The sequence below is a fragment of the Pongo abelii genome, chromosome 1 (genome assembly GCF_028885655.2).
Source record: "Pongo abelii isolate AG06213 chromosome 1, NHGRI_mPonAbe1-v2.0_pri, whole genome shotgun sequence".
NCBI classification, from domain to species: Eukaryota; Metazoa; Chordata; class Mammalia; order Primates; family Hominidae; genus Pongo; species Pongo abelii.
In genome coordinates, this window is record NC_071985.2 from 191,244,054 (window position 1) to 191,261,257 (window position 17,204).

Sequence of the window (17,204 nt, forward strand, 5' to 3'; positions counted from 1 at the left end):
TCCATTGATATATTTTTCTTTTGGATATTTTTCCATTCTAAAATTTTGATTTTTTTTATTTTTCTCTTGAGATTTCCTTTATTATATTTCCATTCAAGTGTTTTTTTAACTTTATTTCATTGAGCATAAATAATTATAATAGCTGTTTTAAAATCCTTGTCTCATAATTCCAACAACTCAGTCTTTTTTTGGAGTGGGCATCTGTAGATTTCCCTTTCTGCCAAGAATGGGCTATATTTTCCGTTACTTGTGTGCTAGGTAATTTTGGATTGTGTCCTAGACATTGTGAATATTATGTTTTTATGGACTCTGGGTTCTATAATAATCTATAGAATATTGATATCTGTACTTTACCTGGCTTAACTGTGTTACACTGTAAGCTTTCTCTTTCACCTTCTGTGAGTAGTGGTTCCAATTTCAATTTGATCCTTAAGCCTCTGCTTTGATGCAAATCTGTATATGCATGGTTCAGGCCTCAGCCTGGCACATTTGTGCTGTGTCATACACAGGATTATGGAATCTCTTTCAACTTCCTCTCTTACGGGATTCCCTTTTCTCTTTGGTGGCTGGCTGTGTTTACCTCGGGTCTTTTCCCTAGTTCCTCCTGACAGAAGAACAGCTTTAGCTGTCTGCACTCCACATCTATTGCCTAATCTTGGGGCAAAGCTGCAGCAAAACAGGAAATTCACCCACATTCTTCCTAAGTTTTGACTTACCTCCCCAACCTGCCTATTTTATTTACCCTTTGGAATGCTCAGGAAGCTGTTTTTTTTTCTCACCATCATACTTTATAGTTATCAGCAGAAGGTTGGTCTATAGGGGTATCGCACTGCCAAACAGGAAGTGGAACTCAAATGGGTATGATTAGGGAACTCCAGAAAGGACCTTTCTTGAGCTAACCGGTGCCAGCAGATTAGATTCATTGATACTTTCTTTGTCCGGAATTTCGGTTGATGGCTGCTGTAATAAATTATCCAAATACATTTTGGGATGCCTGGATCTATTGGCTTTACTGATCAGACTACTTTTTGCCTACTAAGAACATAGAATCAGTGCACCTATAAATAAAAATATGTACCATACTATTGAGTATGTCAGAGTATGTGAAGAGTGTGCCTTTACTGTCTCTATTGAAACTGAAGTATTCATGAAAAAATAATTAAAAGCTTTTTTTTGTTTGTTTAATTTACTGTTTTGTAATAGTTGATGCTATGTGGGAGTACAGTGCCTCATACCAAAGCTGTCATCTTTCTTGTTAGTCACCATTGAGTATTCCTTTGTTTTTACTTTTATTTTATTTTTAATTGACAATAATTGTATATATTTATGGGGTACAATGTGATGTTTCAGCACATATATACATTGTAGAATGATCAAATTAGGCTAGTTTATCACTTCAGATATCATTTGTGGTGAGAACATTTAAAATCCTCTGAGCTATTTTGAAATATACAATATATTATTAACTGTAGTCATTGGGATGTGCAATAGAACACCAGAACTTTGTACCCATTGATCAGTGTCTCCTCTTTGCCTGTTCCCGCTTCTGGTAATCACCATTCTATTCTCTGCTTTTATGAGTTTGGGGTTTTTTTAGAATCCACATGTAAGTGAAATTATACAGTATTTTCTATCTGTGGCTGGCTTATTTCACTTAGCATAATGCCCCCTAGACAGAATTTCCTGTTCTTTAAAGACTGAATAATATTCCATTGTGTATGTGTACCATGTCTCTTTTCTTAGCTCTAGTACTAGTGATTTTATGAATCTGGGGGCATTGGAGTTAGGTGCATGTATATTTAGGTTTGTTATATCTTCTTGTTGAATTGATCCTTTTATCATTATATAATCGTGTCTTTTTTTTTTTAACTGTTGTTGTTTTAAAGTCTTTTTTATATGATATATGAATAGCTACTCCTGCTTGCTTTTGGCTTCCATTTGCCAGAAATATCTTTTTTCACTCCTTTATCTTGAGTCTTTAAGAATCCTTACATGTTAGGTGTGTCTTCTGAAGACAGCAGATACTTAGTTTGTGATTTTTTTTTTTAATCCATTCAGCCAGTGTATATCTTTCAAGTGGAACATTTAGACCATGTACATTCAACATTAATATTGAGATGTGAGATACTGTTCCAGTCATGCTGTTGATTGTTACATGGTGACTTTGTTTTCTTCCTTGTGTTATTGTTTCACAAGCCCTGTGAAGTTTATACTTTCAGGAGTTTCTATTCTTTTGCACATCAACCTTTTGTTTCAAGAACTCCTTTTAGCATTTCTTGTAGGCAGGCCTATTATTGACAAGCTTCCTTAGCATTTCCTTTTCTGAGAGACTTTATTTCTCCTTCACTTACGAAACAGGTTTTTTTTGTTTTTTGTTTTTGCTAGATACAAAATTCTTGGCTGACAGTTATACTGTTAAGGAGAAAAGATAGGACCCCAAGCCCTTCTGGCTTGTAAGGTTTCTGCTGAGAAGTCTGCTGTTAGTCTGATAGGTTTTCTTCTATAGGTTACCTGATGCTTTTGTCTAACTGCTCTTAGACGTCTTTCTTTCACTTTGACTTTAGATAATCTGATGAGTCCATGCCTTTGGTGATGTCCTTTTTGCAGTGAATCTCCCAGAAGTTCTTTGAGCTTCTTGTATCTCTAGCAAGACCAGGGAAATTTTCCTTAATTATTCCCTCAAATAGGTTTTCCAAATTTTAACTTTTTCTTCTCCCTCAGGAACACCTATGATTCTTAGGTTTGGCTCTTTTACACAATCCCATATATTTTGGAGATTGTTCATTTCTTTTCTTTATTTTTATCTGATGAGGTTAACCTGAAAGCCTTGTCTTCGACCTCTGAAATTATTTTTTTCTACCTGGTCTAGTCTGTTGTTAAAACTTTGTACCACATTTTGTAGTTCTCTAAATAGGTCTTTTATTTCCGAAGTTCTGATTAGCTTTGCTTTAAAATACTTGTCTCTTTAGAAAATTTTTCCTTCATATCGTGAATTTTTAAAAATTTTTTCTGTTGTATTTTCACCTTGTATTTCTTTGAGTAAACTCACAATTAACTTTTTAAATTATGTTATTATTGAGACGGAGTCTTGCTATGTCGCTCAGGCTGGAGTGCAGTGGCACCATCTTGGCTCAACCTCCACCTCTTGGGTTCAAGCCATTCTCCTGGCTCAGCCTCCTGAGTAGCTGGGATTACAGGTGCATGCCACCATGCCCAGCCAAATTTTGTATTTTTAGTAGAGATGGGGTTTCACCATGTTGGCCAGGCTGGTCTCGAACTCCTGACCTCAAATGATCCACCCACTTTCACCTCCCAAAGTGCTGGGATTACAGGCATGAGCCACTGTGCCCAGCCACTTCTAATTATTTTTGAATTTATTTTTGATTCAACTGTGTCTTTTCATTTCTTACCTTCCCCCGGCCCCCCTCACCCTCACTACTCCAGGATGTAACTTTAATGTTTTTAGTTTATTGTCACCCAGCTTTGGCTCTGGGTGCTTTCCGTGGTGAAAACTCTATAGTTTCTTGGTTACAGAGAATCTTTGTGTAGTGGCTTTCTCAGATGCTGGTTGTAGTAGCATTGTGCTGGATGTGTGAGCAGGCTCACTATCTCCAGTGGAGCTGGAATGGCAGAGGTCTGTTTAAGCTTATCTTGTTCCCCAGTGGCGTGCATTTAAAAATTTTCTCCTCCAGTACTTTATTCACTGAGTTGAATAGTTTAGGCTTCAGGCTGATAGGAGGTATCCACAGGTATGGCCAAAGGAGGTAGTAAAGGCATTACCCCAGTGGTGGGCAAAGTTCCCAGCCTTGGCAGGGGCTGCTAGGGAAGCTCTTAGTGAAATGCACTGAGGTCTTTTCAAGGGCGAAGGAAGGAAACCCCCAAAGCTGTCTTTCAGGCCAGCAGGAAAACAGTCACCTCCCAGTCACACCCCTGACCAGATGTTCCAGCTATTCAGATCAGACAGGCATCCCTTTCATCTGCAGGAATGTGATGTTCCATGTAAAAAGGGATTATGACTCTACCTCTCATGGAAGCCTGAATCTGGAGGGCACACCTCCTATAAGGATGCAGTTACCCCAAAGTGTTCCAGGAAGAGTATCTACAGATGCACCCATGCCAAGGTCCCATGGGAGAGGCCCCAGCTGTGTCAGCAATGATGGGCAAGAGGAGAAGAAATCCCAATCTTCTTCAAGACCCTTCACGAGCACCAGGGCCGCCTGACTTTGGGGTAGAGCCAAACAAACTTTCCCCACTGAGCTTAGCACTGCCCATGTTTCTCTGATAAAAGAAACTCCCCCACAAGTGGAAAGTTAAAGGACTTGAGGCCTGCAGTCTGGTTTCTTTTGTCTCATGAGGTGCTCCCTTAATGTAGTACACTCCCCGCCCTGCCCCTTCCCTTGGGAGTAGCAGTCCCTGAGGGCCAGACTACTGTGGAGCTTGCTGCTCTTCTGGGTGTAGCTGCTCAGTGGGGTTGCCACACTCCAGTCTGGTGCTGGGGAATGTATGCAAGGGATTCAGTGATGTGACCTGTCCTCTAGTCTCCCAGCAGCGGGTACCAGCACCAGCTCTGATGGGGGTGGGAAGGGAGTTATGTAGACTATGAGATTTCCTTGGTTATCTCAAGGAAATCTCCTTGAGATTTGTGTTGGCTTTCTCAAATGCCAACTGTAGTAGTAATGTACTGGGCACGTGGACAGACTCAAGACCTTCTGGTTAGCCAGGGTGATACAGGCAGTGACGATAGCTAGGTCATGCAAAAAATTTCTCCTTCCTCAGGGTGGTGTTATTGTCCCTGCAGATGTTGTAATGGGCTGTGCTGGTTGGCCTCAAGAGGTGGTGCTTGCAAAAGAACACCAACTATGGTGGTAGTGGTGGGATTTGTGCTTGCCTTATGTTACCCAAGGTACTCTGGTGTCTCAGGCCATAGACAGGGCCATGGAGCTTTCCAAAGTTCCAGTCTGTTGTGTTATGCTACCAGAGCGAGTGAAGGGACAAAGCCAGATGGGGGCCAGGTCAAGCAAGTCTGCACTCTGGCTTTTCACATGTGGGTGCAAGCAGTGGCCCCAGTGGGGGTCAGAGGGCAGTTCCTTGGCTGTTGGGATGGTGTTACAGGGTGGAGCACAGCTGCCTCTGATGCATAAAATAATCTGCACGGGGCATCGGGTGTAGCAAATGGCATTAAGCCCCACTCAGCTCCCACAGACTTGGCAACACAGGTCTCACACCCAGTGTTCTGCTAGCAGCAGCTAGTTGGGTTATAGGCAGCCTGCACTTAGAACTCAAAACTGCCCCAGGCTATAAGCCTTCCCAGCCAAGACAGAAACCACAGTTTTCAGGCCATATGCCTCCAGGTCTGCCTGCAAAGCAGGGACACCCAGCTCCTGCACCTGTGGCTGTAGCACACTTCTCACTTGCCCCTTGGTTCTGACCAGGAGGTTCCATCTGCACTCAAGATTATATCGCAAGTCTCAGTTGGGAGCGTCTCTCAACCTGTGACCTCTGCCTGAATTAGCTGGCAGTCTTCCCTGAGATAGGATCAGGAATGGCTTCCCTCCGGGCCTGCTGGAGTCTGGGAATGGATGTAAAGCATGTCGTGATGCCGCTTCTCCTCATATTCTCCCCACTGCTCATTAAGTCAGCTCCAGCACTGGGTAGCATTAAGGCATTCCCCCGTGGCCTGGATTGGGTTAAGGAATTTTATACCTGGGTAGGGTTAAGGCAATTCCCACTGGCCTGACTCCCTAGTGGGAGTATGTGTCATGGAGGAAGTCTCTCTCCCACTCAAGCTCTAGAGACACAGTTTTCTACCTGCTTCATGGTGTAGGCTGCTGCCCGCCACTTATTTCAAAAGGTCTGCATTTTCTTTCAGTTTTTCTGTTAAGTTCCTGTGTTGCTTCTAGGAAAAAAAGTTAACAGCATGAATCTCTACACATGATTTTATTTTTCCAAGTGGGAGGGGCATGTTAATCCCTTTAATCTACCATCTTGGAGAAAGAGAAAATGAATTGTTTTCTTAATAGCTTTTTTAGATAGTTTGTTGTTAGTGTATAGAAATGCTATTGATTTTTATAGGTTAATCTTGTATGCTGCAACGTTACTGAATTTGTTTACAACTTTACTGAATACTGTTCTGTTTTTGTTGAAGTCTTTAGGATTTGGTCTATATAAGAGCATGTCAGCAAAGACAATTTCACTTCATTGCTTCCTATTTGGACGCCTTTTGTAGATAGTACCTGACTTAGAGAATGTTTTGGCTTACAATTTTTTGACTTTATGATGGTGCAAAAGCAACACATATTCAGTAGCAACAGTACTTTGAGTACCTATACAACCATTCTGTTTTTCACCTTCAATATAGTATTCAATAAATTACATGAGATATTTAACACTTTATTATAAAATAGATGCTTTTGCTCATGTGTGGCTTAATGTGTAATTGTTCTGAACATGTTTAAGGTAGGTTAGGCTGAGCTGTGATGTTCAGTAGGTTAAGTACATTAAGTGCATTTTTGACTTACGGTAGTTTCAGTTTATGATGGGTTTATTGGAATGTAACCCCACCATAAGTCGAAGAGCATCTCTAGTTCCTTCTCTTGCCTAATTGCCTTGGCTAGGCCATCCAGTACTATGTTGAATAGAAATGGTGACAGTGGGCATCCTTGTCTTGTTCCTGGTCTTAAGAGGAAAAGCCTTTAACTTTTCACCATTGAGTATGGTGTTAGCTATGGACTTATTATATATGACCTTTATTGTGTTGAGGAATGTTCCTTCTATACCTTATTTGTTGAGCGTTTTTGTCATGAAAGGATATTGAATTTTGTCAAATGCTTTTTAAAATATTTTTGGGATGATCCTTTATTCTTTTTGTCTTTGATTCTCTTAATATGGTGAATCACATTTATTAATGCGTGTATATTGAGTCACCCTTACATCCCAGGGATAAATCCCACTTGATCATGGTGAATAATCCTTTTACTGAACTGTTGAATATGGTTTGCTAGTATTTTGTTGAGGGATGAGTATTTCTTTGTATCAGCAGATCCTTGGCATCAGTAGCAGGTATATTCTAGTGGTCATCATAGTGGCCAGCACTTACTGTGTGTTTCAGTTACCATGCTAAGCGCTTTACATGAAATACTGTGTTGATATTCTTAACAGACCTCTAAAGGAAGTAGCATAATCCTCTTTTTATAGATGAGAAAACAAGCATAAAGTTTGAGTAATTTACGTGAAATCAGATAACAAAAGTTTCCCTTTTCCTACCAGAAGGGAAGAATGAGAATTAGTGAACCAATAGTTCAGACTGAGATGACTGAGTTGAGTTAAGGGAATATGAGATTTGTACCTTTCTAAAGTAATCTTCTGTGTTAACTTAATTATAGCTTGGTTGGCTGGCACTAAAACTGAGGCATAAATAGAGTTGTTTTTATAGCTTGCTCTATTTCACCTTGCTCTCAATGTGTACCTGGGACCTAAGTGCTGGATTCTAGCTTGTGGGTGTAGCTCTGGTCTTTTTCAATCAAGATCCCTATTCTCTGCCCGAAGGTTGATTAGATTATCTAGAATGAGGAAAATGCTGAGGGATTAAAGGATAGATTAATTTCAAAATGTGTCTTGGTGAAATTGCTCTCTCGCTCATCTGGTATGATCTTTTAGAAATGCATGTACAATTAGGATCATGTGTGGGACAAATAGTTTTTGCCAGAGAGGGAATATATATGTAGCTAGCGTCATAATCATAAATTACTTCTGTTTGCCCCTCTTTAACATTTACCATTGGAGTTGAACTTTTGAGGGCTCAATAAAGCAATAAAAACCGTTTCTTAGAGAGAGGAGTTATCACAATGTATATATTCAGAATTCTAATAGCAGAAAACTTTCTGTATTGTTTTTAACACCCATGTTAACTCTAAACAGTACATATGAAGTATATTTAGGAGATTGTTCAGTTGCTCTAGCAAAGGAAGAAAAATAAAACTATAACTGATGTACACTCACAGAAAGACAAATATTGCGTATTCTCACTCATATGTGGTAGCTAAAAAAGTGGATTACATGAAGATAGAAAGTAGATTGGTGCTTATCAGAGGCCAGGAAGGGTAGGGGGAAGGGAGATGAAGACAGGTTGATTAATGGATATAAATATACACTTAGATAGAAGAAATAAGAACTGGCTGGGCATGATGACTCAACGCCTGTAGTAGCACTTTGGGAGGCTGAGGCAGGTGGATCACTTTAGGTCAGGAGTTCGAGACCAGCCTGGCCAACATGGTGAACCCTGTCTCTACTAAAAATACAAAAATCAGCCAGGTGTGGTGACACACACCTGTAATTCCAGCTACTTGGGAGGCTGAGGCAGGAGAATCGCTTGAGCATGGGAGGTGGAGGTTGCAGTGAGCCGAGATTGCATCACTGCACTACAGCCTGGGCAACAGAGCGAGACTCCATCCCAAAAAAGAAGAAGAAGAAGAAGAAGAAGAAATAAGACCTGATGTCTGATAAATCAGTAGGGTGGCTGTAGTTAACATTAATTGATTGTATATTTCGAAATAGCTTAGAAGAGAATAATTTGAATATTCCCAGTATAAACAAAAGATAAATAAAATTTGAGGATATCTCAAATTTTTCGTTTGATTATATGAATGTATTAAATTATCACATGTATACTCAAAATGTGTACATCTAATATGTATCAATAAAAATAAATAGCAAAAGTTTTAAACATCTATAACTGGCTTAAACCAGAGAGGTTTATTTCTCTGTCAGGTAGAAGCCCAAACTGACGGGTGGGTCAGAGATATAAACAGCTCTGTTTCACAAGGTCATTCAGATGTTGAGGTTCCTTCTAATCCTGTTTTTCCAGTATTTTCCCAGGGTATTACCCTCAGCTATTTATGGTTAAGCAAGATCACCACTACCATATCTGTCTTAAATCTGCAATAAGAGAGAAAGAACGAATGAATTTCGGTGGGCAAGCAGGTTTCTTTCAAAGACATGACCCAGAAGTGGCACACATCACTCCTGCTCACATCCCATTGGTCACACTGTAGTCACATGGCCGCAGGTAGCTCTTCATGAATCTAGACAGGTAGTCTGTGGCTGGGCAGACATGAGTAGATACTGTAAATATCTATCACTGAAAGGGATGAGGGGAGAATGGATATTAGGGGATCATTAGCAATTTTCACTACAGAAGTTTGTTTCTAATTTTTGTCAGCCTATCCTGCAGTAAATTAAAAGAGTTGTTAGAGAGTAGCCATACCAAAGGACTTTGTAATATCAAGTCAGTAGCATACTAAAATATAGTAGAAGAGATTTCACTAGTGATTTAAATTCATTTTCAGAAACAAAGCACAAAACTGGATGTTCAAGAATTTGATGAGATCCCTTCAAACTGTGTTAAAGTTGCTGGATATATGAGCTAATAATTATTTATTTTGTTCTTGTATTTTAGGCCTCAACTCCATATAGCATAGATTCAGATTCTTTGGGAATGGAGTGTATTATTTCGGGAAGTGCCTCTCCAACTCTGGCAATCAACACTGTGACTAACAAAGTAATTTCATTTTTTTAAACATTATTGAAATGTCATTGAGTAGTACATTTAATTTGCCTTTGTAATAATGATAGAATCCTATATGGTTCAGTTTAAAGATTATATAAATTTGTCTACCCTATGCATGGTAGCTTGAAGGCTAAATTCAGAATGTTTTGAGATATGCACAAATTAGAACAAAATATCTCTCAGGAGAAATTGGAAGGTCCTTATTGAGAAGTTCTATACTCGTTTAAAAATTCTTGGCTCTCACAGTTCCCGTTGATAGAATTTGTGAGCCAGCATTTTATTGAGTCAATTTGTTTCAGAATCGTTAATTACCTCTCCAGATATGTGGTTGAAAAAAAGATTGTCAAATTCTGGGGAGTTAACAGAATCTAGTAAAATAAATAATTAGACAGCCTCATAGAGTTCACTGGGATGGTGGTCTACCTATTTTCATGATATTCAAGTCTAGGAATATAGCCAGAAATAGTACATGGTTGTTTGCTACATTTTGATGGTTGAGTCAAAACTTTGTCATTATATACCTAGTGGGATACAGGTATATATCTGTCTCTTCTTTATAAGACAGTTTCTTAATCTTACATCTCAAAACCCTAAAAAGACTCTGGGAGGTTCATGAATCCAGTTTTGTTCATGTGTTTTCTTCCCTACTAGACCATGAATACTCCAGAGCCACACATCTCTCATACTTCTGCTTAGATTCTCTTTCAGTCTTGTTTTCATTTTCTCCCTCTAGCTTTCACCCTCTTTTTCTCTTTCCCTCTCCCTGACTGTCATTCTTCCACTTCACGCACACACATAAATATGAACACATACACATACATCATTGCACTAATATGGTACTCCTAGGATCCTTTTACTTGTAGAAAGATAATGATTAAACAGATGACAGATTATAATCAGAGTGACATATTCATATTTCTAGTTCAGAAAGGAAACTGGTAGCCTAGGCATAGAGGAATGATTCTTCCCACATGGCAGTCTCTGGAATAATTACATCACAGTCACTTAGAGAGAGGGTTTATGGGGCAGTTGGGGAGTGGTGGGTGGTGGTAGTGGTGGTAATCCCAGGATTCCATTGCAGTTCTACCAAATCAGTTACTGTGTCATTATGAATAGGGCCCAGAAATACGTACTTTAAAAAATGATCTCTAATGGTGACCAGTTAGGTGAGAATTTCTGGTGAAGTGGTTGGGTTAGAATCAGAAATACCTAATACTGCTCTGTGCAGTAGTCTAAGTGGTGATGAAGACCTAAACATAGATGATAGTGTGGTTACTAGGAAACAATTAGGAAGTAGTAATGATGGGACTTTATGACCGAATAATGTGATGTCAAAGGAGCTGAAGATTTTGGTTTTCTGCATCCAGATATGACTGGATTAGATTAACTGGTATTAGATTAACCTTTCTGCCTATCTGTGTAAAATACCAGACATACATAGCCACACACCCCTCCCCACCCACCTCCTTGATTGAAAAAAAAGAAGAGGGAGGTATTGGAAACTGAGACAGCCAGGGCTTCAGGTTCAGGAGCCCAGAGAATAGGTAAACACATTGAGATAAGCTTTGTACATTTTCCTTTGGTACATTTCCCGATTCTCAGTGCATGGCATAGGGGCTACACAGAGAGCAGTAGCCTAGAGCAGTCATTCAGCCAGGGAGACAAAATTGGAGTTTGGGGTTACCAAAGAGCCAGTGCTTGCAGAGCTGAGATCCTGAGGAATATCAGGGGTGAATTCAACTTTTTTTTTTTTTTTGAGACAGGATCTCACTATGTCGCCCAGACTGGAGTGCAGTGGGGCGATCTCAGCTCACTGCAACCTCCGCCTCCCGGGTTCAAGCAATTCTCCTGCCTCAGCCTCCCAAGTAGCTGGGATTATGGGTACCCACCACCGTGCCTGGCTAATTTTTGTATTTTTAGTAGAGATGGGGTTTCATCATGTTGGCCAGGCTGGTCTCAAACTCCTGACCTCAGGTGATCTGCCCGCCTTGGCCTCCCAAAGTGCTGGGATTACAGGTGTGAGCCACCGCATCTGGCTGAGTTCAACTTTTTGTAAGTAGTATCCACTTAAGGCATTTGCTAACTCCTAATTGTGTGTGCTAGGGCTCAGACACAAAGTAGTTTTTCGCTAGCCAAAATTCAACACTCTCACAGAATAGGAGGGACAAATATTGTAGTTTATGGTCTTCAAAGGAGGAGAGAGCCATGGTAATACACCCTAGGCTTTCAACTTGATATCTGAGAAAAATTTTGTTCTGAGAGTAAGAGCAAACCCAAATAGATCAGCCTCAACAGTTACTAGAGTGGTATGCTAATATTCCTTCTGCCGAAAGAAAACGGAATTCTCTTTGGAGGAAGATAACATCATCCAGAGCTTCTGTAATTTTCCATAAGTATAAGGTGCAGCATTCAGTCAAAATTTCCAGGCATGCTAGGAGAGATAGTTCGAAATAACTAAACATGCAGTTGGGGGAAGACAATGTAAACAAGTGATTGAATATTTATTGCAAAATAACTATAACTGATATGGTCAAGAAAATAGATGAGTTATAGAAAATTTACCAGAGAATTGGAATTTATATGGAAGAATCAAGAGGAAACTTGAATAGACCCAGTAGATGGATTTAATAGCAGATCAGACACATCAGCAGAGAAATTTAATGAACTGGAAGATAGGTCTGTAGAAAATGTGCAGATAGAAGCACAGAAAGAAAAAAGGATGGAAAATTCAGAAAAACTTAAGAGGTAAATGGGACATGGGGAAAAGGTCAAACAAGGTGGTTTTTAGTGTGCAGGAGGAGAGGAAAAAGGAATAAAGAAGATCGTAGTAATAGATTTAAGCATGCTTTTCTGTAACTCATAGAACATGCAGACCAAATCAAAACAACAAACAACCTCATTTAAAGAAATACAGTATTTGGACTGGGTGTGGTGGCTCACCCCTTTAATACCAGCACTTTGGGAGGCTGAGGTGGGTGGATCACTTGAGGCCAGGTATTCAAGACCAGCCTGGCCAACATGGCAAAAACCCATCTCATACTAAAAATATGAAGATACTATACTATATCATGTATAAGAACTTTATTACTGTACACTCCCATTTTTTTCCCTGTGATAGAAACCTACAATACGTATTTGTTATTTTTGCTTTAAACAATCAATTATCATTTCAAGAGATTTAAATCAGAAAAAAAAATGGCTTTACATTTACCCACATAGTTACCATTTCTGCTATTCTTTATTCCTTTGCGTAGATCCGGATTGCCACCAGCAACTTATACGTTTATTAGTTTGCTTGAAACTGTCCCCAGAGCTCACTAATGTTCTTTACTTTTTTACAGTAAACAACCCATAGTGAGGAAAAAGTCACAACTGACCCAGAAATGATAGAAATGATAGAATTAGCTTAGAAAAGGACATTAAAGCAGTTTTATCTATATTTCATGGAGAAGCTAAAAGACACATTAAACAATCTGTGTAGACACATGGAATAAACCCAAAGCAAACTCCTAGAGATAAAAACTGCAGTGTCTGAATTGAAAAGTACACTAGATGGGATTAATAACAGACTAAACAGATGGAAAGATTAGTAAATTTGGAAATACAGCAATAAAAAGCTTTCAAAAATGAAAAAACAGAAAGGTGCTATTAAAGTTGATGAAGAAAGAGAAATACAATTTGCTGATATCTGGAATGAAAAAAAGGAGCTATATGGATTCTACAGAATTAAAAAGATAATGGAAGGATAGATATGAACATCTTATGTAAATAAAGTTGAAATTTTAGATGAAATAGACAAAATCATAAAAAATGACTTATCAAAACTGGCACAAGAATAAATAGAAAATGTTAACACTTCCGTATATATTAAACCCATAATTAAAAAATACTTCTTTATAGAAGACTTCAGGCCCAGCAAGCTTCAAGGAATTCTTATAAATATTTAGTGAAAAAATAATATTGATCTTCTATAAACACTTCAAGAGAATTTTAAAAAAGAGGTAACATGTCCCAATTTATATTATGAAACCATCGTAACCTAAGTAGCAAAACCTGACAAAAATTTTACAAGAAAGGAAATTTTCAGCCAATCTCATGAGCATAGGTATTAAAATCTTAAACAAAATGTTGTCTAATTTAATCCAGCAATACATAAAAAAGATAACATCACAAACACAGTTGTATTCTAGAAATGCAAGCTAGGTCTATCTAGCACTAGGAAATCTATTGCTGTTATTCTTCTGTTTGTAGTTAGAAGTGCTACGTGTATACTCCACATTTTATACGGAATATTACAAAGGCATACTCAGAGGTCATGACTTAATAAAACTCTTAGCTGTAAATAGGTGGAAATTTTTTCAGTGTGATAAAGAATATCTATAAAGAAGCATATAGCAAATGCTATATTAAATGGTGAAATACTGAAAACTTTCTCTTGGAGGTATGGAAGAAGAGAAAGATGTTTGCCGTCAGCACTTTTATTTGACATTGTATTGGAGGTCCTTGCCAGTTAGAAGTTACAAACAAGAAATAAAAAGCATAAAGTTTGGAAAGACAGAAATAAAGTTGCCATAGATGATCACAGAAAATTGAAAAGAATCTATGGATAAAGCCTTAGAATTAATAAGGGAATTTAGTGAATTCTCTTCAGAAATCAGTTTTATTTCTGCCTACTGGTCACAGATAGTTTGAAAATAAAATTTAAAAGATAACACTTATGTTAGCATTCAGAAACATCAAATACCTTGGCTTAAATGAAAGATGAACTCTACACAGAACACTATAAAAATTACTGAAAGAAAATGACATAAATAAATTATATAATTTTCATGCAGAAGACTATTGTAAAGAAGACAGTTTTTCCAAAGTTGATATACAAATTTAATGTGATTCTAGTCCAGATGTTCTTTGTGGGAGAGAGGAGGTGGGTAGAAAATAAGCTGATAGTAAAACAAAAATGAGAATCCAAATGACCAACGGTAGCTAAAGGAAATATTGAAGGCCAGGTGCGGTGGCTCACGCCTGTAATCCCAGCACTTTGGGAGGCTGAGGTGGGGTGGATCACGAGGTCAGGAGTTCGAGACCAGCGGGACCAACATAGTGAAACCCTGTCTCCACTAAAAATAACAAAAATTAGCCAGGCACTGTGGCGTGCATCTGTAATCCCAACTATTTGGGAGGCTGAGGCAGGAGAATCGCTTGAACCTGGGAGACAGAGGTTGCAGTGAGCCGAGATCGCACCATTGCACTCCAGCCTAGGTGACAAAGCGAGACTCCGTCTCAAAAAGAGAAAAAAAAAGAAAATATTGAAGAAAAGGATAAAACATGGAGGATTTATACTTCCAAATATGTAAATGGTAAAACAATAAAGCTCTGTTGCACAAAAAAAAATGAATTTTAAAAAGGAAAGAAGGAAATACAAAGAGTAGATATTAATGCAATAGAAAACAAGGCCTTGTAACAAGGATATACACTATGTGATACCATTTATACTTAGTTCAAAAATAGGAAAACCAATCAGTAGTGATAGAAGTGGTTACCTGGGACAGGAGATATGGATGGATAATGACTGACGTACATGATGAATGGGAGAGTACATGAGCTTCTAGAGTGCTGGTCATACAGTGTATCAGTGGTTCTCAAAGTGTGGTCTCTGGATACCTGGGTAACTGAGACCTTTGTAGAGAGTCCATGAGGTCAAAACTCTTATTCGTGATAATATGTATTATTTTTTTCTTCCTTTATGTTTGCTTTTTTTTTTTTTTTTTTGAGGCAGAGTCTCGCTCTGTCACCAGGTTGGAGTGCAGTGGCGCGATCTTGGCTCACTGCAAATAGGCTAGTTTTCTATTCCAAAAATACCTTTTTTTGTTTGTTTGCTTCTAATTAAAAATTATAATACTTATAGACAAACTCAAGCACTGTAAAAATATACACAAATGTAAAAGTCTTCAGGAATCCTCAGCCCCTTCTAGATAACCATTAACAACAGTTTGACAGTTTTTCACATCTAATGCATATATTAGCATATTATTTTTTAAAAGTTAGATCATTTAATTACGATTTTATAAATGTGTTGAAAAGTTGTTTCCAATCTTCAGTATTAAAAATACAGTGATGCCTGTGATTTAAAAAAAAAAATCTTTTTTTTTGTATGTGCTTCGTTTTGATTTCTAAAATTCTGATAGAACAGTAATTTTGCTTAAAGCCTGAGCAAAAATTTATGCATTATAGAAATATTTAATAAAGTAAAAATCTATTATATTCCTCTCTCGTTAAATGTTTATGGGCTAATTATACCTGGTAAATTATGCTATAAATTAAATTTCTATACCTCTGAAAGACATGTCCTTTAGTTTGAGTATTGAGAAAATTATTTTATGATGAACACAAATTTAGCCATATGGGGCATGGAATTGGGGTGAGCACCTAGGGAAAGGCCACTGAGATTTTTTTCTTCTTGCCATATGCCTGCTCAATTGTATTTTTGCAGAGTTGCTTAAGAAGTACCCTTATATTCAATTGTCATTTTTCTTTTTTCATTTTAGGTAACATTGTATAACACTGATCAGGATGGTAGTGATAGCCCACGCAGTAGCCTTAACAACAGTCTCTCAGACCAGAGTTTGGCATCTGTTAATTTGAACAGTGTTGGAAGTGTGCATAGTTATACACCGGTAAGCTTGATGAAGTTAACGTGTTAATAGTTATTCATTTAGTACTTTAAACCAAACATAATTGAAATGCAAATTTAAAAATGAAGGTATGTTTTTCTCACTAATAAATTTATTAACTTAGTAAGTAGATCAAACTTAATTAGAGGAGATTGTAGTTTGTTAGTGTTTTAATTTGGTACCATATTAGATTTTTAAAAAATGGTTGTGCAGTGTTAACAGATTTTGGTCTACTTTATTCTGTCCTGTGTCCAAGAGAAAAGCAATTGGAACAGGAAAAAAATTGCACTTTAGTCTAGTAGAGCGATAGTTGGTGATATTCTGTACTTCTTAGAAAAAGAGCTTAGAAGATGTGTGTCTCAACATGGTTTCCAGCTGTAGATCTGAGAAGGGAATTCTATAAACCCTGGAGGTTAGGGTGGCCTGGTACACTCAATTGTTAACTACTCATGTATTTTCAATTTGGATCGGAGGGGGAAAGCCATGCTATAAAGGGACCTGTGTGTATGTATTCTTGCTCCTATACTAATTTGTTACCTATTACAAGAACATGAGTCTTAGGTTATCTGTTATTTCTTTTCAAACTACCTGGCAACTGTCTTCCTCAGTGAGCAGATAATAGAGCCCAAGAGCTACACACCACATTGTTTGTCAGTGTAAATTTGATCTTACCAGGTCACTCCCTATTGTTCCAGGATGAGTAAATAGGAAAAAACTTACACGGGACAAAGATATAAAGGGAGGGACCCGAAAGAAAATAACACAACGGGAAGAAAAACGTAGCAGAATTAAAATTCACATTGAATGTAGGGAAAAAGTTGCCTCTGCAAAATTATTATTGCTGTGTAAAAAAAAAAAAAGTATTATCCCACAATGGAGAAGAAAGAAAATGGAATAAAAATTATGTAAAAGAAGACAATAAAGGTGGAGAACTGAGAATTATAGTTGTCCCTGCAGAAGAAAAAGTT

The 17,204-nt window shown here is 38.1% G+C and overlaps 1 protein-coding gene across 5 annotated transcripts in view; it reads left to right on the top strand.

Moving 5' to 3' along the window:
• FOXJ3 (forkhead box J3) overlaps positions 1 to 17,204 on the top strand; it is a 154,369-nt gene that overhangs the window by 115,775 nt on the left and 21,390 nt on the right. For 3 of the 5 annotated variants that reach the window (XM_009251624.4, XM_054537141.2, XM_009251627.3), the window contains 2 exons: positions 9,455 to 9,556; positions 16,111 to 16,239. In XM_009251624.4, coding sequence (XP_009249899.1) covers positions 9,455 to 9,556; positions 16,111 to 16,239 — 231 coding nt within the window. The remainder of the gene's footprint in view (positions 1 to 9,454; positions 9,557 to 16,110; positions 16,240 to 17,204) is intronic. The other 2 variants (XM_009251635.4, XM_009251630.4) reach the window with 2 other exon arrangements.